The sequence below is a fragment of the Chiloscyllium plagiosum genome, unplaced genomic scaffold (assembly GCF_037043375.1).
Source record: "Chiloscyllium plagiosum isolate Xiang-an unplaced genomic scaffold, Cpla_swu_hap1 HiC_scaffold_1, whole genome shotgun sequence".
Lineage (NCBI taxonomy): Eukaryota > Metazoa > Chordata > Chondrichthyes > Orectolobiformes > Hemiscylliidae > Chiloscyllium > Chiloscyllium plagiosum.
The window spans coordinates 176,699,106-176,723,626 of NW_028270139.1; the positions used below are offsets into that span (position 1 = coordinate 176,699,106).

At 46.9% G+C, this 24,521-nt stretch overlaps 1 protein-coding gene across 4 annotated transcripts in view; it reads left to right on the plus strand.

The window, feature by feature from the left end:
- LOC122550377 (disintegrin and metalloproteinase domain-containing protein 12-like) overlaps window positions 1-24,521 on the plus strand; it is a 483,861-nt gene that overhangs the window by 83,312 nt on the left and 376,028 nt on the right. For all 4 annotated transcript variants that reach the window (XM_087992303.1, XM_087992306.1, XM_087992307.1 and 1 more), the window contains exon 7: window positions 3,689-3,754. In XM_087992303.1, the coding sequence (XP_087848429.1) occupies window positions 3,689-3,754 (66 nt within the window). The remainder of the gene's footprint in view (window positions 1-3,688; window positions 3,755-24,521) is intronic.

The window sequence follows — 24,521 nt, forward strand, 5'->3', positions numbered from 1 at the left end:
TCCCATGCCTCTGCATTTTCTCCAACAGCCTACCATGTGGAACCTTATCAAAGGCTTTGTTCAAGACCATGTATACCACGCCAACTGCCCTACCCTCATCTACATACTTGGTCACCTTCTCAAAAAACTCAATGTGGTTTGTGAGACACGACCTGCCCTTGACGAAACCATGCTGACGATCTGAAATCAAATTGTTCCTTGCTAGATGATTATAAATCTTATCTCTTGTGATCCTTTCCAAAAGTTTTGTCTCTCTGCTGAATAGCGTCCAGATGAAGTAGTGTTCTTGTGATCTGCTCTGAATTTATATGTTTCTGTCTGTTGTGGCAGGTGGTTCTGCTTCCGGTTTTGTGCTGCAGTGGTCAGAAGATGGGGTCTATTTCAGCGGGTTTGTTAATCAAACCAATGGGTGAATACCAGGCCTCCAGGAGTTCCCGAGCCTGTCCCAGTTTCGTAACATTGTCCCAGTTGAATTCGTGTCCTTCATTGTCAGTGTGTATTGACCGTTTGGGCGTTTTGTTCTTTATGTTATTACATGGTGTTGACAGTAGAAATATAATCTGTAGTCTGATCGACAAGCAGCTCATTACAACCTCAAATATTATAACTTAATTAACTTGGCAGGAACACACCTTGATTCTTACCATTCAGATGATATTCTACATAATCCCATGAGATACTTGTGTGCTTACAATTTGTGTCAATGATTTGGATAGTGACTTGTATATTTTTAGCAAACCCTCCCTACTTTTATACTCCATTCCCTTGGAAATAACAATATTCCATTTGCCTTCCCTATTATCTGCTGACCTTGGATGATAGTTTTTTTGTGATCATGGATGAGAACTCCCAAATCCCTCTGTTCTACAGCTTGCTGCAGTTTCTTCTCCATTTAAATAATATTCAGCTCCTCTATTGTTGCTGCCAAATTGGATAACCTGTAGTTTCTCCACATTATATTCTATCTGAATAAAAATTAAAAGAACTGTAGATGCTGTAAGTCAAAAACAAAAATCGAAATTGCTGGAAAAGCTCAGCAGGTCTGGCAGCATCTGTGGAAAGAAATCAGAGTTAACATTTTGAGTCCAGTGACTCTTCCTCAGAACCTTTATACTCGAACTACCAGGTTTTTGCCCACTCACCTCACCTGTCTGTATCCTTCTGTAGACTCCTCTTGTGTTACCCTTGCCAGTTGCCTTCCCACCTATTTTTGTTGTCATCCTCAAATTTGGCTATAGTACATTCATTTGCCTCATCAAACTCATCAATAGAAAATGTAAATAATTATGGTCTCAGTAATGATCACTGTGTCACACCACGAGTTATAGTTTGCCACCAGGAAAATATCTCCCTTATCTCAACTGTCTGTCTTCTATTAGTTGACCAATCTGCTATTAATGCTGAAATACTGCCTCCAAACCCTGAGTTTTTGTCTGATTACATAGCCAAGTGTAATGTCTGGGATCTTAGCAAACACTTTCTGAAAATCCAAATATATTACATTCACAATTTCCCCTTTATCAATCTTGCTTGTTACAAAGAATTCTGATTAATTTGTCAGGCATGAGGACTTGGAGGGTTGCTCATGTTGTCCCCCTGTACAAGCAGGGTAGTAGGGATATTCCAGGTAACTACAGACCAGTGAGCCTGACGTCAGAGGTGGGGAAGTTGCTGGAGAAGGTACTGAGGGATAAATCTATTTATATTTGGAAAAGAATGGGCTTATCAGTGATAGGTGATATGGTTTGTGTGGGGTAGGTCGTGCCTTACCAACTTAATAGAATTTTTTGAGGAAGTGATCAAGTTGATATATATATATATATTATTTATATATATATATATATATATATATATAGACTTTGGAAAGGCATTTGATAAGGTTCCCCATTGTAGACTAATGGAGAAAGTGAAGTCACATGGTATGCAGGGTGTTCTAGCGAGGTGGGTAAAGAACTGGAGAACTGGTTGAGCAACAGGAGACAGAGAGTAGTAGTTGAAGGGAGTTTCTCGAAATGGAGAAAGGTGACCAGTGGTGTTCCTCAGGGATCAGTGCTGGGGCCACTGTTGTTTGTGATATACATAAATGATCTGGAAGAGGGCACTGTTGGTATGATCAGCAAGTTTGCAGATGACACAAAGATTGGTGGAGAAGCAGAAAGCATAAGGGACTGTCAGAGAATACAGGAGGATATAGATAGGCTGGAGAGTTGGACGGAAAAGTGGCAGATGGCTTTCAATCCAGACAAATGGGAGGTGATGCATTTTGGGAAATCTAACTCTAGAGCGAATTATACAGTAAACAGAAGAGCCTTGGGAAAAGTTGATGGGCAGAGAGATCTGGGAGTGCAGGTCCATTGTACCCTGAAGGTTGCTGCACAGGTGGACAGAGTGGTCAAGAAGGCATATGGTACGCTTGCCTTCATTGGACGGGGTATTGAGTATAAGAGCTGGCAAGTCATGTTAACATTGTACAAGACATTGGTTCGGCCGCATTTAGAATACGGTGTACAGTTCTGGGCACCACATTACCAAAAGGATGTGGAGGCTTTGGAGAGGGTGCAGAGGAGGTTTACGAGGATGTTGCCTGGTGTGGAAGGTGCTAATGATGAAGAGAGGTTGAGTTGGTTAGGATTGTTTTCATTAGAAAAAAGGAGATTGAGAGGGTATCTGATCGAGGTTTACAAAGTCATGAAGGGTATAGACAGGGTGGATAGAGACAAGCTTTTTCCCAGGGTGAAGGATTCAATAATGAGAGGTCACGTTTTCAAAGTGAGAGGTGGAAAGTTTAAGGGGGATACACTCAGCAAGTACTTCACACAGAGGGTGGTGGGCATTTGGAACAGGTTGCCAGCAGAGGTGGTAGAGGCAGGCACGGTAGATTCATTTAAGGTGCGTCTGGACAGATGCCTGAGTAGGTGGGGAACAGAGGGATACAGATGCTTGGGAATTGGACAACAGGTTTAGACAGTGGATTTGGATAGGCTCAGGCTTGGAGGGCCGAAGGGCCTGTTCCTGGGCTGTAAATTTTCTTTGTTCTTTGTTCTTGTTCTTTAATTTCTTCCCTTCACAAATCCATGCCGACTCTGCTTAATCATATTATGCATTTCAACCTGCTCTGCTCATTGGAGGTGATCATTGGCGGGCATTGTGTGGTTGGAATGTCACTCACCAAGTTCAGCTCAAACCTGGATACTGTCCACATGGAGTTATATTTGAATATGAATTGTTTCAGTATCTGAGTTATGGTGAATGATGGGTGTCTCTAAGGTCTCCGTTATTTCCATATTGAGGACCATTGCTGGTGTTGGGTAATGTTGGTGCAGCCATGGTGACCAATGTGCCAATGCCAAAGGAGGAGAGGGGATTAATGAAGGAAAAAGAGGAAGAGATCAAGATAGTGTAAGGAGGGTGTCAGGTAATGGGGGGGGAAAGAAGGCATAAAAGCAAGAGAGGGAAGAGGTGAGAGTCCGGTGAAAGACTGAGAAAACAAAGACAGTGTGTGGAAAGAGAGAGAGAGAGGAAGTAACTGATCAATTAAGAAATATAACTAGGGATGCAATAAAATACTGGGTATTAAATGAGAAGGTACAAAGAGTGCTGAGCCTTGAGCTGTAATTATCCTCCTTCCAACCAGGGTGCCTGTCTCAGTTTCCCTCTGTCACACTGACTGACATTTTCTCTTTGCCAGGTCAAAAGGAATGTGCTACAAGAGATGAGATACCTGGAGTTGGTGCTTGTAGCTGATCGTGAAATGGTGAGTGTCTTCACTGCGCATGTCAGTGATGGGTAGCTGAGGCCTGTTGGGGGTGTGGGGTGGGTCAACAGAACACATCAAAACAATGGGCTCGGCTGGGAAGGGAGAAGGAGGAATGGAAGCTGTCAGTTAGGGTGATGGTGGCCTTGGGTTCTCAAAGGCGGAAATGTGTCAGAGGAATGACTGAGGCAGGGGAGAAGTTCCATGATTTCTGTTCATGCGATTGTGTACAAAAGATCAACCAGCTGAAGTTTAAAAACGTCATAAGTTCAGAAGAAGCATGTGACCTAATCCAGAAAACCACAGGTGTAAGAACAAACAACAGCACTGAAGGAAATGGACAGCCTGCCTTGGAGTGACATGATCAGTCCATCCTGATCAGAGGGAGATCTCAGCTTCAGCAGGCAACAGAGACCCTCAGAAAATGAGGGATGCAAATCAAGATGATGAAACTCACAATGAGACATTGATAAGACAACAAGCATGTGTGGAGGAATGACTAAAACCAAGACAAGGTTAAAAATCACAACACCAGATTCTTGTCAGATTTATTTTGAAGTACAAGCTTGCAGGGTGCTGTTCCTTTATCAAAGACTAAAATGTCATACAACTAATTTGATGGCTTGAACAAACCTAGATTGCTGTTAAGTCTTTAATCACTTAGGACAGGTTGCAGGTTTTGATTCATTAATATATTAATCCCAGAACATCTTTCAAGTCATAATCTAAGTTTTTTTTAAAAAAGTGACATCTCAGCTCACACAATACATTAAAGATGTGAGGTTAGAGTCTGTCTGTATTCCAAGCTTGAGTTAGACTGGTTCTATTTCCAAAGTGGGAATTGATAAAATATTACATGAACTGCCTCCCTACAGATTGTGTGCTTGGTGAACAAAATGGAATGTATTTGTTAGTACAGACCAGCAAATGCAAATTCAACATGTGTGTGTGTACGTGTGTGTGTACGTGTGTATGTGTGTGTATGTGTGTGTGTGTACGTGTGTGTGTGTACGTGTGTGTGTGTGTACGTGTGTGTGTGTGTACATATGTGCATGCTTGATAGAGTGTGTGCACACACTCGTAACAGAGTATAAGTCATCATGTGTAAGAGTGTGTGTATGTGTACATGTGTGTGAGTGTGTGTATGAGAGTATACAGTGTGATGGGGTCACCTGTAGAACATATCACAGTACAGCCCTTTGGCCCTTGATGTTGTGTCAACCTTTTATCCTATTCTAAGATCAGACTAACCTACATACCCTTCATTTTACTATCATCCATGTGCCTATCCAAGATTCACATAAATGTCCCGAATGTCTCTGACTCTACTATCACCACTGGCAGTGCATTCCACACACCCAGCACACTGTGGAAAGAAACCATCCTCCAAAAACCTTAGAATTATGCTCCCTCATGATAGACATTTCTGTCATGGGGAAAAGTCTTTGACTATTCACTCTATACCTCTCATCATCTTGCACACCTCTGTCAGGTCACCTCTCAGTTGGCTATCAGTCTCTGCTATGCGACTCTGCGTTGTTGTGTATCCTGAAGTCCACCTTGGAGGACTGTCACCTGGAGATCCCAGGTCAAATGTCATAGAGTCATAGAGATGTACAGCATGGAAACAGACCCTTCGGTCCAACCCGTCCATGCCGACGAGATATCCAAACCCAATCTAGTCCCATTTGCCAGCACTTGGCCCTTCTTATTCATATACCCATCCAAATGCCTCTTAAATGTTGCAATTGTACCAGCCTCCACCACTTCCTCTGGCAGCTCATTCTATACACGTTCTTTGCGTGAAAAAGTTTCCCCTTAGGTCTCTTTTATATCTTTCCCCTTTCACCCTAAACCTATGCCCTCTAGTTCTGGACTCCCCGACCCCAGGGAAAAGACTTTGTCTATTTATCCTATCCATGTCCCTCATAATTTTGTAAACCTCTATAAGGTCACTCCTCAGCCTCCGACGCTCCAGGGAAAACAGCCCCAGCCTGTTCAGCCTCTCCCTGTAGCTCAGATCCTCCAACCCTGGCAACATCCTTGTAAATCTTTTCTGAACCTTTCAGGTTTGTACAACATCCTTCCAATCGGAGGGCGACCAGAATTGCACGCAATATTCCAAAAGTGGCCCAACCACTGTCCTGTAAAGCCACAACATGACCTCCCAACTCTTATACTCAATACTCTGACCGATAAAGGAAAGCATACCAAATGGGATGGGAACCGGAGGTGTAGTTGTAGTTGCAGTGCACAGGAGGATGAGAGTAGGGAGGACAGGGACAGGATTTCATGGTCTTAGGAATGTGCTGGCAGACAGCAAACTGGTTTGAAGTGTGTTTACTTCAACGCTAGAAGAATCCAAAATAAGGTAGGTGAGCTTGCAGCACGGATAGGTACCTGGGACTTCAATGTTGTGGCCATTTCGGAGACGTGGAGAGAGCAGGGTGAGGAATGGATGTTGCAGGTTCCAGGGTTTAGGTCTTTCACTAAGAACAAGCAAGGCGGTAAAAGAGGGGGAGGTGTGGCCTTGTTAGTCAAGGACAGTCTAACGGTGGCTGACAGAACTTTTGACGAGGACTCGTCTACTGAGGTAGTGTGGGCTGAGGTTAGAAACAGGAGAGGAGAGGTCACACTGCTAGGAGTTTTTTTATAGGCCTCCATAGAGTTCCAGGGAAGAGAGGATTAGCAACATTATCCTGGGTCGGAGTGAAAGGAACAGGGTGGTCATTATGGGGGACTTTAACTTCCCCAACACTGACTGGAAATGCTATAACTCCAGTATGTCAGATGGGTCAGTTTTTGTCCAATGTGTACAGGAGGGTTTCCTGACACAGGATGTCGAAGGGCCGACAAGAGGGGAGGCCACACTGGGTCTGGGGCTTGGGAATGACCCAGGCCAGGTGTTTGATTTAGTTGTAGGTGAGCACTTTGGAGAGAGTGACCATAATTCAGTTACATATAGTTTAGCGATGGAAAGGGATAGGTACATGCCTCAGGTCAAGAGTTATCGATGGGACAGGAGCAATTATAATGCGATTAGGCAAGACTTAGGATACATAGAATGGGGGAGCAAAATGCAGGGGATGCAGACAATGGAAATGTGGAGCTGGTTTCAGGAACAGATATTGCGTGTCCTTGATAGGTCTGTCCCTGTCAGGCAGGGAGGAGGTGATAAGGTAAGGGAACCGTGGGTTACTACAGAAATTGCATCTCTTGTTACAAAGAAGAAGGAGGCTTGTGTGTTGATGAGACAAGATGGTACAGATGGGGCGATGGAGAGTTACAGATCAGCGAGGAAGGATTTAAAGAGAGAGTTAAGAAAAGCAAAGAAAGCTTTAGCAAATAGAATAAAGGAGAACCCTGAAGCTTTCTATAGGTATGTGAGGGATAAAAGGATGATTAGGTAGGAATAGGGCCAGTCAAAGACAGGGGTGGGAAGCTGTGTGTGGACCCTGTGGAGATCGGAGAGGTGCTGATCAACATTTCTCATCTGTTTTCACTCTGGAAAAGGAGAAGAATGAGGTATGAGATATTAGACTAGAAAGGATCGAGGTTAGTTACGAACAGGTGTTATCAATTCTAGAAGGAGTGAAAGTAGACAAGTCCCCTGGGCCGGATGGGATTTATCCGAGGATTCTCTGGGAAGCGAGGGAGGAGATAGCAGAGCCTTTGGCTTTGATATTTGAGTCGTCATTGTCTACAGGTTTAGTACCAGGGGACTGGAGGATTGCAAATGTTGTGCCCTTGGTCAAGAAGGGCAGTAGAGATGACCCAGGTAATTATAGACCAGTGAGCCTTACTTCTGTTGTAGGAAAGGGTTTGGAAAGGATTATAAGAGATAGGATTTATAATCATCTAGCAAGCAACAATTTGATTTCAGATAGTCAACATGGTTTTGTCAAGAAACATCAAAGGAGCAGGAGAATCGACGTTTCCTGAAGAAGGGTTTAAGCCCGAAACGTCGATTCTCCTGCTCCTTTGATGCTGCCTGACCTGCTGCGTTTTCCAGCAGCACATTTTTATGCTCTGATCGCCAGGGTCTGCAATCCTCACTTTCTCCATGGTTTTGTCAAGGGCAGGTTGTGTTTCACAAACCGCATTGAGCTTTTTGAGAAGGTGACCAAGTATGTAGATGAGGGTAGGGCAGTTGACGTGGTGTACATGGACTTCAGTAAAGCCTTTGATAAGGTTCCACATGGTAGGCTGTTGGAGAAAATGCAGAGGCATGGGATTGAGGGTGATTGAGCAGTTTGGATTAGAAACTGGCTTTCTGAAAGAAGGCAGCGAATGGTGGATGATGGAAAATATTCAGCCTGGAGTCCGGTTACTGGTGGTGTGCCACAAGGATCTGTTTTGGGACCACTGCTGTTTGTCATTTTTATAAATGACTTAGACGCAGGCATTGGTGGATGGATTAGTAAATTTGCAGATGACACTAAAGTCGGTGGAGTAGTGGATAGTGTGGAAGAATGTTACAGGTTACAGGGGGACTTGGATAAACTGCAGAATTGGGCTGAGAGGTGGCAAATGGAGTTCAGTGCAGCTAAATGTGAGGTGATTCACTTTGGGAAGAATAACAGGAAGGCAGAGTACTGGGTCAATGGAAAGATTCTTGGCAGTGTGGATGTGCAGAGGGATCTTGGAGTTCATGTACATACATCCCTGAAAGTTGCCACCCAGCTTAATAGTGCTGTTAAGAAGACATACGGTGTGTTAGGTTTCATTGTGGAGGGACTGAGTTCCGGAGCCACAATATCATGCTGCAACTATACAAAACGCCAGTGCGGCCACACTTGGAATATTGTGTACAGTTCTGGTCGCCCCATTACAGGAAGGATGTGGAAGCATTGGAAAAGGTGCAGAGGAGATTTACCGGATGTTGCCTGATCTGGAGGGAAGGTCTTATGAGGAACGGCTGAGAGACTTGGGTCTGTTCTCATTGGAGAGACGGCGGCTAAGAGAGGATTTGATAGAGACATACAAGATGGTCAGAGGATTAGATAGGGTAGACAGTGAGAGTCTTTTTCCTAGGATGGTGACATCAGCTTGTATGAGGGGGTATAGCTGCAAATTGAGGGGTGATCGATTTAAGACAGATGTCAGAGGCAGGTTCTTTACTCAGAGGGTGGTAAGGGTGTGGAATGCCCGACCTGCCAATGTAGTTAACTCAGCCATATTCGGGAGATTTAAACAATCCTTAGATAAGCACATGGATGATTTTGGGATAGTGTAGGGGGACGAGCTGAGAATAGTTCACAGGTTGGAGCAACATTGAGGGCCGAAGGGCCTGTTCTGCGCTGTATTGTTCTGTGTTCTATGCCTTCTTCACTATCCTATCTACCTGCTATAATTTGCCTTTCCAAGCTGTACCGCTTCACTTTTCTCTAAATTAAACTCCATCTGCCACTCCTCAGCCCATTGGCCATTTAATCAAGATCCTGTTGCATTCTGAGGTAACCTTCTTTGTGGTCCTCTATACCCCCTTTCTGGTATCATTTGCAAACTTCCTGACTCTCCCTCCAATGTTCACATCCAAATCAAGTCTGGCGATTGTTGCGCCGTGTCCATTTATCTGCTGTTGTAGCTTCTGCTCGGTCTCACCAAAATGCCATGACTCGGGGCATCCTTGCCTGCAGCATATGAGATGGACAATGTTGGCTGACGTGAGTACCTGCCATGCATTAGTGGGTGGTAACCCCATATGTAATGGTGTTATTCATGTCAACACTCTGGCACATCTTGCAATGATTGCCAATACAAGGTTGTATGGTGTTTTGGTCGATGTCCTAAATACTGGGCAATTGGTCTGTTTAAGGTTGTTTAAAGGCGAGAAGAGAAGACATAGAGAAGCTCTTGGTGAGGTGCTCATCCTCATCGATAATGTGTTGCAGACTGGGAAGCACATGCATAGTTTCTCCGCTCACGGGAAGTACTAGACAACGAAGGTTACCCTGTTGGTCACATTCAGTGTCTGTCTCCTGAGGAGGTCATTACGGTTTCTCTCTGTGGCATGTTCGAATTGGCGATCACGAATTCAGCATTGTATCCTGTTCTTATGAGGGCGTCATTCAGCACCTTCAGGTGTCTGTCACATTTCTCCTCATCTGAACAGACCATGTGTGTGCTCAGGGCTTGTCCATAGGGAATGGCTGTTTTAATGTTTCGGGTGGAAGCTGGAGAAGTGTAGCATTGTGAGGTTATCCGTGGGTTTGCGGTAGAGTGAGGTACTGTGGTGTCCATCCTTGATGGAGATGCATGTGTCCAAGAGTGAGACAGGCACTAGGGAGTAGTCCATGGTGAGTTTGATGGTGGGATGAAACTTGTTGATATCACTGTGTAGTTGTTTCAGTGACTCCTCGCCATGGGTCCAGGGGAAGAAAATATCATCAATATATCTGATGTATAGTGTTGGTTGGAGGTCCTGCGTAGAGAAGAAGTCTTGTTCGAACCTGTACATGAAGATGTTGACATATTGGGGTGCAAATGTGGTCCCCATGGCTATTCCATGTATCTGGATGAAGAACTGGTTGTCAAACATGAAAATGTTGTGGTTGAGGATAAAGCGGATGAATTGTAGGATGGTGCTTGGAGATTAGCAGTTGTTGGTGTTGAATACTGAGGCTGTTGTGCAATGCTGTCACTGTGAGGGATGCTACTGTGGAGTGCAAAAACGTCCATTGTGATGAGGAACGGTCCAGGTTCGACTGGTCTGTGAGTGCTGAGTTTCTGTGAGAAATCTGTCTTGTTGCGACAGAAGCTGGGGGTCCCCTGTACAATGGGTTTCAAAATCCCTTCGACATAGCCAGAGAGGTTCTCACACAGGGTGCCATGGCCTGATATAGTGGGACGTCCTGGTGTTTTGGCTTTGTGTATCTTCAGAAGGCAGTAGAAGGCACCTACGTGAGGAGTGCATGGGATGAGGGTGAGTAGGGAACTCCAAAGGACTGGATCCAAAGTCCTGATCAATGTGTTTAGTTCCCGGATGTGCTATTTGGTCGGTAGTTGTCTGTAGTGTTCCTGGTTGTTCAGTTGTACACTTCCTTGCAGTAATCTATTTGATTCTGAATGACGATGGCTCCTCCTTCATCTGCTGGTATGGTGACAATGTTGCCATTGGACTTGAGAGCATGACTGGCGATGGTTTGCTCTACCGTGTGAGTACAGCTGATGAATCTGGCTTTTACACATTTCCTGAACATACAGTTTGAACATACATGTCAAGCCCAAGGCAATGACCCTCTGTAGGGGTCCGAATCCACTCCTCCTTTGACCACTCCACAATGGATCTCTCTGACGATTGTTCTGGTTCGTCGGTGGGCTCATTGTGATCACTGCTGACACCTTGGAAGAATTCCTGGAGTTTCATTCGTCTGATGAATTCCTCCGTGTCTGCTGCAAGACCCATGGGGTCCATTCTGGTGATGGCTAGTGGGGCAGGATCTATTAAACCAAGACAATAGTGTCCAATAATGTTTTCATGAACAGATATAAATGAGAGTGTTACAGTACATCCAGAGTGAAGGAAGTATTTGAGATGCAGCAGACAATTGGAGACTGAGAACATTGAAAAGGGAGATAGAGATAGACTAGGAAGTCACAGGCCTTTCAGTGGAGCCTCTAATTTGAGAACACATAGTGTCATAGAGTTATACAGCACAAAACAGACCCTTCAGTCTAACTAGTCCACGTCAACCAGATATCCTAACCTAATCTAGTCTCACCTGCTAGCACTTGGCCTATATCCCTCAAAACCCTTTCTGTTCATATACCCATTCCAGATACCTTTTAAATGCTATAATTGTATCACCACCCCAGGAAAATACTTTGTCTATTTACTGGATTAGTGGTGCTGGAAGAGCACAGCAGTTCAGGCAGCATCCAAGGCGCAGTAAAATCGACGTTTCGGGCAAAAGCCCTTCATCAGGAATAAAGGCAGAGAGCCTGAAGCGTGGAGAGATAAGCTAGAGGAGGATGGGGGTGGGGAGAAAGTAGCATAGAGTACAATGGGTGAGTGGGGGAGGAGATGAAGGTGATAGGTCAGGGATGAGAGGGTGGAGTGGATAGGTGGAAAAGGAGATAGGCAGGTAGGACAAGTCCGGACAAGTCATGGGGACAGTGCTGAGCTGGAAGTTTGGAACTAGGGTGAGGTGGGGGATGGGGAAATGAGGAAACTGTTGAAATCCACATTGATGCCCTGGGGTTGAAGTGTTCCGAGGCGGAAGATGAGGCGTTCTTCCTCCAGGCGTCTGATGGTGAGGGAGCGGCGGTGAAGGAGGCTCAGGACCTCCATGTCCTCGGCAGAGTGGGAGGGGGAGTTGAAATGTTATCTATTTACCCTCTTCATGCCCCTCATGATTTTATACACCTCTATAAGGTCACCCCTCAGCCTCCAACACTCCAAGAAAACAGCCCAGTATGTTCAGCCTCTCCCTATAGCTCAAACCCTCCAAACCTGGCAACATTTTTGTAAATCTTTTCTGAACTCTTTCAAGTTTCACAACATCCTTCTGATGGGAGCCAGACCAGAATTACACGCGATATCCCCAAAGTGGCCTTTCCAATGCCCAGTGTCTTGAACAATTGAACATGTTTCATTGATTCCTCCAGTTTTTGATTATTTTTGGTGAACTACCATGAGACTGATATGAACACCTTGTGGTGTAGGCTTCAGGCCACATTAGGAGAGTCTCGACTGTTTCTTTAAGTTTCTCACTGATCTCTGAATTCTGCTTGTTTGGAGAATTGGATTATCTGTTCCAGCATTATATCCTCCATGGAAGAAAGTAAGTCTGGGTGGCTTTTACACCAACTGCAATATGCTCTCTAATGAATTCTGCGTTTAAAGTTTCTAGAGCAGCAGTACCTTGCTTGAGAATATGAGTCTGTGACAAGGGAGGTAGTGATTCTAATGGGTTCCCTGATTGGGGTTGTAAATCTGGTGTAAATAGAGAGCCCGACTTGACATATGAAATGTGTCAGAGGGAGGACCGAGGGAGGTGAAAAATTCCATCCTTTCTCTTCGTAATATTGATTATGAAAGAGCAACCAGTTGAAGTTTGATAGCGTAATTGTGACTTTGAAGAGGCAGTACTAAAGTTAAGGACTATTCATGTGTAAGTAAAGGGAGACATGGTGATGTACCGGCCTCTGAAGTCTTTTTACAGTGAGAGTAAAGCACAATCTAGAGAAACTTACTTGCAACAGTCTGAGTTGGGGTAAGCATTTCTTGCATCTTGCCATGATTTGGGAAGCTTGATTCATTTGGTCCTGCTATTGAGGACTGGGCCCAGTATGTCAAATGATTGTGTTATTTCTTCCATGGAAATGTTATTGTTTCTCATCTGCCACAATGAGGAATGCTTGTTATTAGGCCCTGAGGCACTAGATACCAAAACCTTTCTAGAGTTGATGGGTTTAGATTAGATTACTTACTTACAGTGTGGAAACAGGCCCTTCGGCCCAACAAGTCCACACTGACCCTCTGAAGCGAAACCCACCCAGACCCATTCCCCTACATTTACCCCTTCACCTAACACTAGGGGTAATTTAGCATGGCCAATTCACCTAACCTACACACCTTTGGACTGTGGGAGGAAACCGGAGCACCCGGAGGAAACCCACGCAGAGACTGGGAGAATGTGCAAACTCCACACAGACAGTTGCCTGAGGCAGGAATTGAACTCAGGTTTCTGGCTCTGTGAGGCAGCAGTGCTAACCACTGTGCCACTGTTTAGTTAAGGATCCTTTGTTTCAGACATTCCAACCTTTTTTCTTGACAATGCAAGAACCAGGGAAACACATGTTGGGACTTTTGACAAGGTTAAGATAACTGGAAGAGGCACACAAATTTAGTTATCCTTTCATGAGAAGCTTAGAGACCTGTTGCTTCGTGTGATTGATGATGTAACCATGCAGAAGCTCCAACTAGCTAAAGCCTAACTAGACTACAAACAGGCAGGGCAAATGGCTTAGTCACTGCAAATTACAGCAAGTGGAGCACGTGAGTTACAGGGTATTCTGATGGAAGTGTGGTTCTGGGAACTGTACAGCAGATCAGCAGCAAACAAGGAGCAGGAGAGTTGATGTTTTGGGTATAAGCCCTTTATCAGGAATGTGAAGAGGAAGGGGGACTGAGAGATAAATAGGGCATTAAGGGTGCGGCTAGAGGGAGAGTAGCTGGGAAGGCGATAGGAGAATGCAGGATGGGGATAATGGTGATAGGTCAGTGAGAAGTGGATAGATAGGACAGAAGGTGGACAGGTAGGCCAGTTCAAGAAGTAGTGCCGGGTTGGTGGGTTGCATCTGGGATGAGGTGGGGGAGGGGAGGTGAGGAAACTGGTAACGTCAATGTTGATGCCGTATGGTTGGAGGATCCCAAGGCAGAAGATTGGTAAGTGGCGTTGATTTGGTGGTGCAGGGAGCCCAGGATTTTCATGTCCTTAGGGGAGTGTGAGGGGGAGTAGAATTGGTCGGCAACAGGGTGGGGAAGTTGTTTGGTGCATAGGTCCCAGAGGTATTACCTGAACCGCTCCATGAGTTGGCTCTGGGACTGCTTAAGAATAACGGAGGCATATAATGAGGTGGGTGGGTGTATTGGGAAATCTTTGCTGGATTGAAAATGATCCTTTAGGTGCAGGAAACCGCTTCTCACATTCCTGTAAGGATCAACTCCCCCTCTCACTCCTGTAAGGATCAACTCTCCCTCTCACTCCTGTAAGGATCAACTCCCCCTCTCACTCCTGTAAGGATCAACTCTCCCTCACAATCCTGTAAGGATCAACTCTCCCTCTCACTCCTGTAAGGATCAACTCTCCCTCTCACTCCTGTAAGGATCAACTCCCCCTCTCACTCCTGTAAGGATCAACTCCCCCTCACACTCCTGTAAGGATCAACTCCCCCTCTCACTCCTGTAAGGATCAACTCTCCCTCTCACTCCTGTAAGGATCAACTCCCCCTCTCACTCCTGTAAGGATCAACTCTCCCTCACACTCCTGTAAGGATCAACTCCCCCTCACACTCCTGTAAGGATCAACTCTCCCTCACACTCCTGTAAGGATCAACTCCACCTCACACTCCTGTAAGGATCAACTCTTCCTCTCACTCCTGTAAGGATCAACTCCACCTCACACTCCTGTAAGGATCAACTCTCCCTCTCACTCCTGTAAGGATCAACTCTCCCTCACACTCCTGTAAGGATCAACTCCCCCTCTCACTCCTGTAAGGATCAACTCCCCCTCACACTCCTGTAAGGATCAACTCCCCCTCTCACTCCTGTAAGGATCAACTCTCCCTCTCACTCCTGTAAGGATCAACTCCCCCTCTCACTCCTGTAAGGATCAACTCTCCCTCACACTCCTGTAAGGATCAACTCCCCCTCACACTCCTGTAAGGATCAACTCTCCCTCACACTCCTGTAAGGATCAACTCCACCTCACACTCCTGTAAGGATCAACTCTTCCTCTCACTCCTGTAAGGATCAACTCCACCTCACACTCCTGTAAGGATCAACTCTCCCTCTCACTCCTGTAAGGATCAACTCTCCCTCACACTCCTGTAAGGATTAACTCTCCCTATCACTCCTGTAAGGATCAACTCTCCCTCTCACTCCTGTAAGGATCAACTCCACCTCACACTCCTGTAAGGATCAACTCTTCCTCTCACTCCTGTAAGGATCAACTCCACCTCACACTCCTGTAAGGATCAACTCTCCCTCTCACTCCTGTAAGGATCAACTCTCCCTCACACTCCTGTAAGGATCGACTCCCCCTCACACTCCTGTAAGGATCAACTCTCCCTCTCACTCCTATAAGGATCAACTCCCCCTCTCACTCCTGTAAGGATCAACTCTCCCTCTCACTCCTGTAAGGATCAACTCTCCCTCTCACTCCTGTAAGGATCAACTCTCCCTCACACTCCTGTAAGGATCGACTCCCCCTCACACTCCTGTAAGGATCAACTCCCCCTCACACTCCTGTAAGGATCAACTCTCCCTCACACTCCTGTAAGGATCAACTCCCCCTCACACTCCTGTAAGGATCAACTCCCCCTCACACACCTGTAAGGATCAACTCTCCCTCACAATCCTGTAAGGATCAACTCTCCCTCACACTCCTGTAAGGATCAACTCCACCTCACACTCCTGTAAGGATCAACTCTCCCTCACACTCCCATAAAGATCGACTCCCCCTCACACTCCTGAAAGGATCAACTCTCCCTCACACTCCTGTAAGGATCGACTCCCCCTCTCACACCTGTAAGGATCGACTCTCCCTCTCACTCTTGTACGGATCGACTCCCCCTCTCACTCCTGTAAGGATCAACTCTCCCTCACACTCCTGTAAGGATTAACTCCCCCTCACTCTCCTGTAAGGATCAACTCTCCCTCACACTCCTGTAAGGATTAACTCCCCCTCACACTCCTGTAAGGATCAACTCCCCCTCACACTCCTGTAAGGATCAACTCTCCCTCACACTCCTGTAAGGATTAACTCCCCCTCACACTCCTGTAAGGATCAACTCTCCCTCACACTCCTGTAAGGATTAACTCCCCCTCACACTCCTGTAAGGATCAACTCCCCCTCACACTCCTGTAAGGATCAACTCCCCCTCACACTCCTGTAAGGATCAACTCTCCCTCACACTCCTGTAAGGATTAACTCCCCCTCACACTCCTGTAAGGATCAACTCCCCCTCACACTCCTGTAAGGATCAACTCCCCCTCACACTCCTGTAAGGATTAACTCCCCCTCACACTCCTGTAAGGATCAACTCTCCCTCACACTCCTGTAAGGATTAACTCCCCCTCTCACTCCTGTAAGGATCAACTCTCCCTCACCCTCCTGTAATGATTAACTCCCCCTCACACTCCTGTAAGGATCAACTCTCCCTCACACTCCTGTAAGGATTAACTCCCCCTCACACTCCTGTAAGGATCAACTCCCCCTCACACTCGTGTAAGGATCAACTCTCCCTCACACTCCTGTAAGGATCAACTCTCCCTCACACTCCTGTAAGGATCAACTCCCCCTCACACTCCTGTAAGGATCAACTCCCCCTCACACTCCTGTAAGGTTCAACTCCCCCTCACACTCCTGTCAGGATCGACTCTCCCTCACACTCCTGTCGGGATCGAATCTCCCTCACACTCCTGTAAGGATCAACTCTCCCTCACACTCCTGTAAGGATTAACTCTCCCTCACACTCCTGTAAGGATCAACTCCCCCTCTCACTCCTGTCAGGATCGGCTCTCCCTCACACTCCTGTAAGGATCAACTCTCCCTCACACTCCTGTAAGGATCGACTCTCCCTCACACTCCTGTAAGGATCAACTCCCCCTCTCACTCCTGTAAGGATCAACTCTCCCTCACACTCCTGTAAGGATCAACTCTCCCTCACACTCCTGTAAGGATCGACTCTCCCTCACACTCCTGTAAGGATCAACTCTCCCTCTCACTCCTGTAAGGATCAACTCTCCCTCACACTCCTGTAAGGATTAACTCCCCCTCTCACTCCTGTAAGGATTAACTCCCCCTATCACTCCTGTAAGGATCAACTCCCCCTCACACTCTTGTAAGGATGAACTCCCCCTCACACTCCTGTAAGGATTAACTCCCCCTATCACTCCTGTAAGGATCAACTCCCCCTCACACTCTTGTAAGGATGAACTCCCCCTCACACTCCTGTAAGGATTAACTCCCCCTCACACTCCTGTAAGGATTAACTCTCCCTCACACTCCTGTAAGGATTAACTCCCCCTATCACTCCTGTAAGGATTAACTCCCCCTATCACTCCTGTAAGGATCGACTCTCCCTCACACTCCTGTAAGGATGAACTCTCCCTCTCACTCCTGTAAGGATCAACTCCCCCTCTCACTCCTGTCAGGATCAACTCTCCCTCACACTCCTGTAAGGATCAACTCCCCCTCACACTCCTGTAAGGATCAACTCTCCCTCACACTCCTGTAAGGATTAACTCCCCCTCACACTCCTGTAAGGATTAACTCTCCCTCACACTCCTGTAACGATTAACTCCCCCTCACACTCCTGTAAGGATCAACTCCCCCTCACACTCCTGTAAGGATCAACTCTCCCTCACACTCCTGTAAGGATCAACTCTCCCTCACACTCCTGTAAGGATCAACTCCCCCTCACACTCCTGTAAGGATCAACTCTCCCTCACACTCCTGTAAGGATCAACTCTCCCTCACACTCCTGTAAGGATCAACTCCCCCTCACACTCCTGTATGGATCAACTCTCCCTCACACTCCTGTAAGGATCGACTCTCCCTCACACTCCTGTAAGGATCGACTCTCCCTCACACTCCTGTAAGGATCTACTCTCCCTCACACTCCTGTAATGATTAACTCCCCCTCTCACTCCTGTAAGGATCGACTCTCCCTCACACTCCTGTAAGGATCAACTCTCCCTCACACTCCTGTAAGGATTAACTCTCCCTCACACTCCTGGACGGATCAACTCCCCCTCTCACTCCTGTAAGGATTAACTCCCCCTATCACTCCTGTAAGGATCAACTCCCCCTCACACTCCTGTAAGGATCAACTCTCCCTCTCACTCCTGTAAGGATCAACTCTCCCTCACACTCCTGTAAGGATCAAATCCCCCTCACACTCCTGTAAGGATCAACTCTCCCTCACACTCCTGTAAGGATCAACTCTCCCTCACAATCCTGTAAGGATCAACTCTCCCTCTCACTCCTGTAAGGATCAACTCCCCCTCTCACTCCTGTAAGGATCAACTCTCCCTCACACTCCTGTAAGGATCAACTCCCCCTCTCACTCCTGTAAGGATCAACTCCCCCTCTCACTCCTGTAAGGATCAACTCTCCCTCACACTCCTGTAAGGATCAACTCCCCCTCACACTCCTGTAAGGATCAACTCTCCCTCACACTCCTGTAAGGATCAACTCCCCCTCACACTCCTGTAAGGATCAACTCTCCCTCTCACTCCGGTAAGGATTAACTCCCCCTCACACTTCTGTAAGGATCAACTCCCCCTCACACTCCTGTAAGGATCAACTCTCCCTCACACTCCTGTAAGGAGCAACTCTCCCTCACACTCCTGTAAGGATCAACTCTCCCTCACACTCCTGTAAGGAGCAACTCTCCCTCACACTCCTGTAAGGATCAACTCTCCCTCACACTCCTGTAAGGATCAACTCCCCCTCACACTCCTGTAAGGATCAACTCTCCCTCTCACTCCTGTAAGGATCAACTCTCCCTCTCACTCCTGTAAGGATCAACTCCCCCTCACACTCCTGTAAGGATCAACTCTCCCTCACACTCCTGTAAGGAGCAACTCTCCCTCACACTCCTGTAAGGATCAACTCTCCCTCACACTCCTGTAAGGATCAACTCCCCCTCACACTCCTGTAAGGATCAACTCCCCCTCACACTCCTGTAAGGATCAACTCCGCCTCACACTCCTGTAAGGATCAACTCTCCCTCACACTCCTGTAAGGATCAACTCCCCCTCACACTCCTGTAAGGATCAACTCTCCCTCTCACTCCTGTAAGGATCAACTTCCCCTCACACTCCTGTAAGGATCAACTCTCCCTCACACTCCTGTAAGGATCAACTCCCCCTCACACTCCTGTAAGGATCAACTCTCCCTCTCACTCCTTTAAGGATCAACTCTCCCTCACACTCCTGTAAGAATCAACTCTCCCTCACACTCCTGTAAGGATCAACTCCCCCTCACACTCCTGTAAGGATCAACTCTCCCTCTCACTCCTGTAAGGATCAACTCCCCCTCACACTCCTGTAAGGATCAACTCTCCCTCACACTCCTGTAAGGAGCAACTCTCCCTCACACTCCTGTAAGGATCAACTCTCCCTCACACTCCTGTAAGGATCAACTCCCCCTCACACTCCTGTAAGGATCAACTCTCCCTCTCACTCCTGTAAGGATCAACTTCCCCTCACACTCCTGTAAGGATCAACTCTCCCTCTCACTCCTGTAAGGATCAACTCCCCCTCTCACTCCTGTAAGGATCAAAGTTGAAACTTTATTGCTGGAACAGCACAGCAGGTCAGGCAGCATCCAGGGAACAGGAGATTCGACGTTTCGGGCACAGGCCCTTCTTCAGGAATGAGCAGAGAGTGTTCAGCAGGAGAAGATAAAAGGTAGGGAGGAGGGACTTGGAGGAGGGGAGTTGGACCTACCACCCCACCAATCTCCATGTACAGCGCATCATCCGCCGTCACTTCCGCCACCTCCAAACAGACCCCAGCACCAAGGATATATTTCCCTCCCCTCCCCTATCAGCTTTCCGTAGAGACCACTCCCTCCGCGACTCCCTTGTCAGATCCACACCCCCCACCGACCCAACCACCACTCCCGGCACCTTCCCTTGCAACCGCAGGAGGTGCAACACTTGCGCCCACACCTCCCCCCTCACTTCTCTCCAAGGCCCCAAGGGAAACTTCCATATCCGCCACAGATTCACCTGCACCTCCACCCACATCATCTACTGCATCCGCTGCAGCCGGTGTGGCCTCCTCTATATTGGGGAGACAGGCCGCCTACTTGCGGAGCGATTCAGGGAGCACCTCTGGGCCACCCGGACGAACCAACCCAACCAACCTGTGGCACAGCATTTCAACTCCCCCTCCCACTCCACCGAGGATATGCAGGTCATTGGACTCATCCACCGCCAAACCACAACAACCCGACGGTCGGAGGAGGAGCGTCTTATCTTCCGACTGGGAACCCTCCAACCGCAGGGGATGAACTTGGACTTCACCAGCTTCTTCATCCCCCCTCCCCCCACCTTGTCTCAGCCGGATCCTTCCAGCCCGGCACCGCCTTCCTGACCTGCAGTCTTCTTCTTGACCTCTCCGCCTCCACCCTACTCCGACCTATCACCCTCACCTTGACCTCTTTCCACCTATCACATTTCCAACTCCCCTCCTCCAAGTCCCTCCTCCCTACCTTTTATCTTCTCCTGCTGAACACTCTCTGCTCATTCCTGAAGAAGGGCCTGTGCCCGAAACGTCGAATCTCCTGTTCCCTGGATGCTGCCTGACCTGCTGTGCTGTTCCAGCAATAAAGTTTCAACTTTGATCTCCAGCATCTGCAGACCTCACTTTCTCCTGTAAGGATCGACTCTCCCTCTCACTCCTGTAAGGATTAACTCTCCCTCACACTCCTGTAAGGATCAACTCTCCCTCTCACTCCTGTATGGATCAACTCTCCCTCTCACTCCTGTAAGGATCAACTCTCCCTCTCACTCCTGTAAGGATCAACTCCCCCTCACACTCCTGTAAGGATTAACTCTCCCTCACACTCCTGTAAGGATCAACTCCCCCTCACACTCCTGTAAGGATTAACTCTCCCTCTCACTCCTGTAAGGATCAACTCTCCCTCACACTCCTGTAAGGATTAACTCCCCCACTCACTCCTGTAAGGATCAACTCTCCCTCTCACTCCTGTAAGGATCAACTCCCCCTCACACTCCTGTAAGGATTAACTCTCCCTCACACTCCTGTAAGGATCAACTCCCCCTCACACTCCTGTAAGGATCAACTCTCCCTCTCACTCCTGTAAGGATCAACTCTCCCTCACACTCCTGTAAGGATCAACTCTCCCTCTCACTCCTGTAAGGATCAACTCCCCCTCACACTCCTGTAAGGATCAACTCTCCCTCTCACTCCTGTAAGGATCGACTCTACATCACACTCCTGTAAGGATCAACTCCCCCTCACACTCCTGTAAGGATCAACTCTCCCTCACACTCCTGTAAGGATCAACTCTCCCTCTCACTCCTGTACCGAAACATCTCTGGTCTGAATGCACCAAACAACCCCACCCCGTCGAAAACTAAAACCGCACTACCCAAAGAAGTGCACCTGACCCTATAATTGTGAACAGTGTGGGATGTGGGATAACCTGTTGTTCAACTTCTTGTAGTTAAACAAATTAAATCAAAAAGTAACAATTTATTTATCTCCGTATAACAGTGAACAATGTAGTCTCCAGAAATTACAGCCAGGATGTGTGTCTTCTGGAATGTTCTGTGCCTCCTCCATTGATTATTCTGTCAGGAACGCCTTCTCCATTGTTGGTCCCATTATTATTGAGATGGTTCTTTCTCTCAGACATAGGTGTCTGTGAGAGCCAGTGATTCTGTCTTGAGAGAGAGCTCAGGGCTATTATCTCTGGCAGATGGCAGTTTGTTCTGGGGTCTTTGTCTAACTCCCAGTCCCTTTTATACCTTTGCTAACATGTCAATATTTCTTACAATAGGATTGGTTCTGTGCTGTTAAAGCCATTAGATTTAAACTTAATAGATTTTTGGTATCTAAGTGCCTGGTTCAAATTGATTGGCTAAATTCAAAAACTGAGGTGAAAGTGAGGAATGCAGATGCTGGAGAGTCAGAGTGAAAAAGTGTGGTGCTGGAAAAGCACAGCAGATCAGGCAGCATCCGAGGGCAGGAGAATCCATGTTTCATTGGATCATGTCCATGATAAATGTTGGTTGCTGGAAGAACTCCGGCTCAGAGTCGATAGGAGGATTCTGAGCTTCAAACATTGCGACACATCAGGGAGGGGGAGAGATACCTGGATGCTGTGTTTCAGGAGACAGTGACACCCCTTGGACAAACTAACACAAATTCGGCAAGTGGTCAGGGACAGGAGGATGCGGCTGTGAGTGATGCAGGTAGAGGGATCCAGGAGGTAGAGTTGCAGGAGCCTCAGCCACTGTCCTTGTCCAACAGGTTCAAGAGTTTTGCTCCCTGTGTGGATGGGAATGGGGGCTGCAGGAACGATCAGCTGACTGATTGCAGGGAGCCATTCAAGGGAGGGGAGAGTAGGGAAATGTTGTTGTAATTGGGGATAGTATAGTTACAGGCATAGACACTGTTCTCTGTGACCAGGATTGAGAATCCCGCAGGTTGTGTTGCCTGCCTGGTGCTCGGGTTCAGGATATCTCATCTGGGCTGCAGAGGACATTGGAATAGGAGGGTAAAGATCCAGTGGCAGTGGTCCATGTAGGTCCCAACAACACCGATAAAACTGGAGCAGACGGTCTGCTAAAGGAGGATGAACAGCTAGGGGCTAAATTTAAAATGGATTACTACCTGAACCTTGACCTAATTGGCACAGGCTCAATAAGATTAAGCAGGTAAATACATGACTCAAAGACTGATGTGGGAGAAATGGGTTTGAATTCATGGGACATTGGCACTAATACTGGGGAAGAAGAGACCTGTTCCGATGTTCAATCTGAACATTGCTGGGACCAGAGTCCGAGCGAACCGCATAACTAGAGCTGGCGACAGGGCTTTAACCTAAATATTAGGGGAAAGGGTTCAGTTATAAGGGAAATCAGAAAACCTGAAATCAGGGGGGAGGTGCAGAATTCGGGAGAGGTTATGAAAATCTCCAGCAAAAATACAAATAGGACAGAGCATATGGAAAGAGTTAGCAATCAAACTTCAAGCATCTTCAACCACTCCCTGCAGTCCCTGCCTGTTTCAAGAGGGCCAACACCATCTCTGGGCCTAAGGCGGCTCATGCAACATGTCTCAATGACTACCATCCAGTGGCTCTAATCTCAATGGTCATGAAGTGCTTTGAAAGGCTGGTCATGGCATTAACCAACTCCAGCCTCCCCACTTCTCTTGACCCACTCCAATTTGCCTAACGGACCAACACATCCACGTCAGATGCCACATCACTTGCCCTTCACTCCTCCCCAGAACATCTTGCCACCAAGAACAGCTACGTAAGAATCCTACTCATTGACTACAGTTCAGTCTTCAACACTATTATCCCCTCGAGACTGATTACTTAACTTAGTGATCTCAGATTAAGCTCCACTCTCTGCAACTGGATCCTCAGTTTCCTGACCGACAGGCCACAATCAGTGAAGATTGGGGACAATATTTCATCCTCACTAACACTCAACACTGGAGCCCCCCAGGGATATGTACTCAGCCCCCTACTGTACTCACTGTATGCCCATGACTGCATTGCCAAATACCAGCTAATGCCATTTACAAGTTCACTGATGACACCACCTTAGTCGGTCAAATTGTTAAAGTGGAGATTTGAGACGGCCCAGGGAATCCCTTGTGGACTCAGACCTGTAAAGCCTCTCTCTTGGTTCATCCCGATAGTCTGGAATAAAAACCTCTTACAGACAGTTTAGTTTAATCTTATTCATCCCCTATATTTACTAATAGCATCACTGTTACAACATAAGACTGGTACCTATAGGCTGAAACTAGGTTCTAATAGTCTCGGAGAGTAGGTTACCAGCTCCTCAAATGTTCCAGCAGGCTACTCTGATGCACTGCTACAAAGTGGCTTCCTTTATACAAAAGTTTACAAAAACATCACATGTTCTTAATTAAACAGATAAGTGAAAGACAATAATTCATAAAGAAGTTTATTGACAGATCTGTGTGCGCTTGACTGATCACTCCTACAGGCCTTGAGCTATCCATCAAGTGGGAAAAACAAATCCAGCCGAATTAGGCGTCTGCTGGCGAGATAAGTTCCTATAAAGAAGTACCAGTCTAAATTAAGTGGGAGATGTCATAAGGTAACCCTGCACAGCTCGCATGTCTGATATCCTTGTTTTAACAAATGGCTTCTGAGCAAAGAAGGCAAACGTTTGATCAGAAAATGGCTTCCTGATATTGTTTCAGAATCACTTCAATGTTAGGTTTAGAATAATTTTAATCTTTTTATCTTAAGCACAGAATCATTCTGTACCTGAGGCTGAGATGTTACCG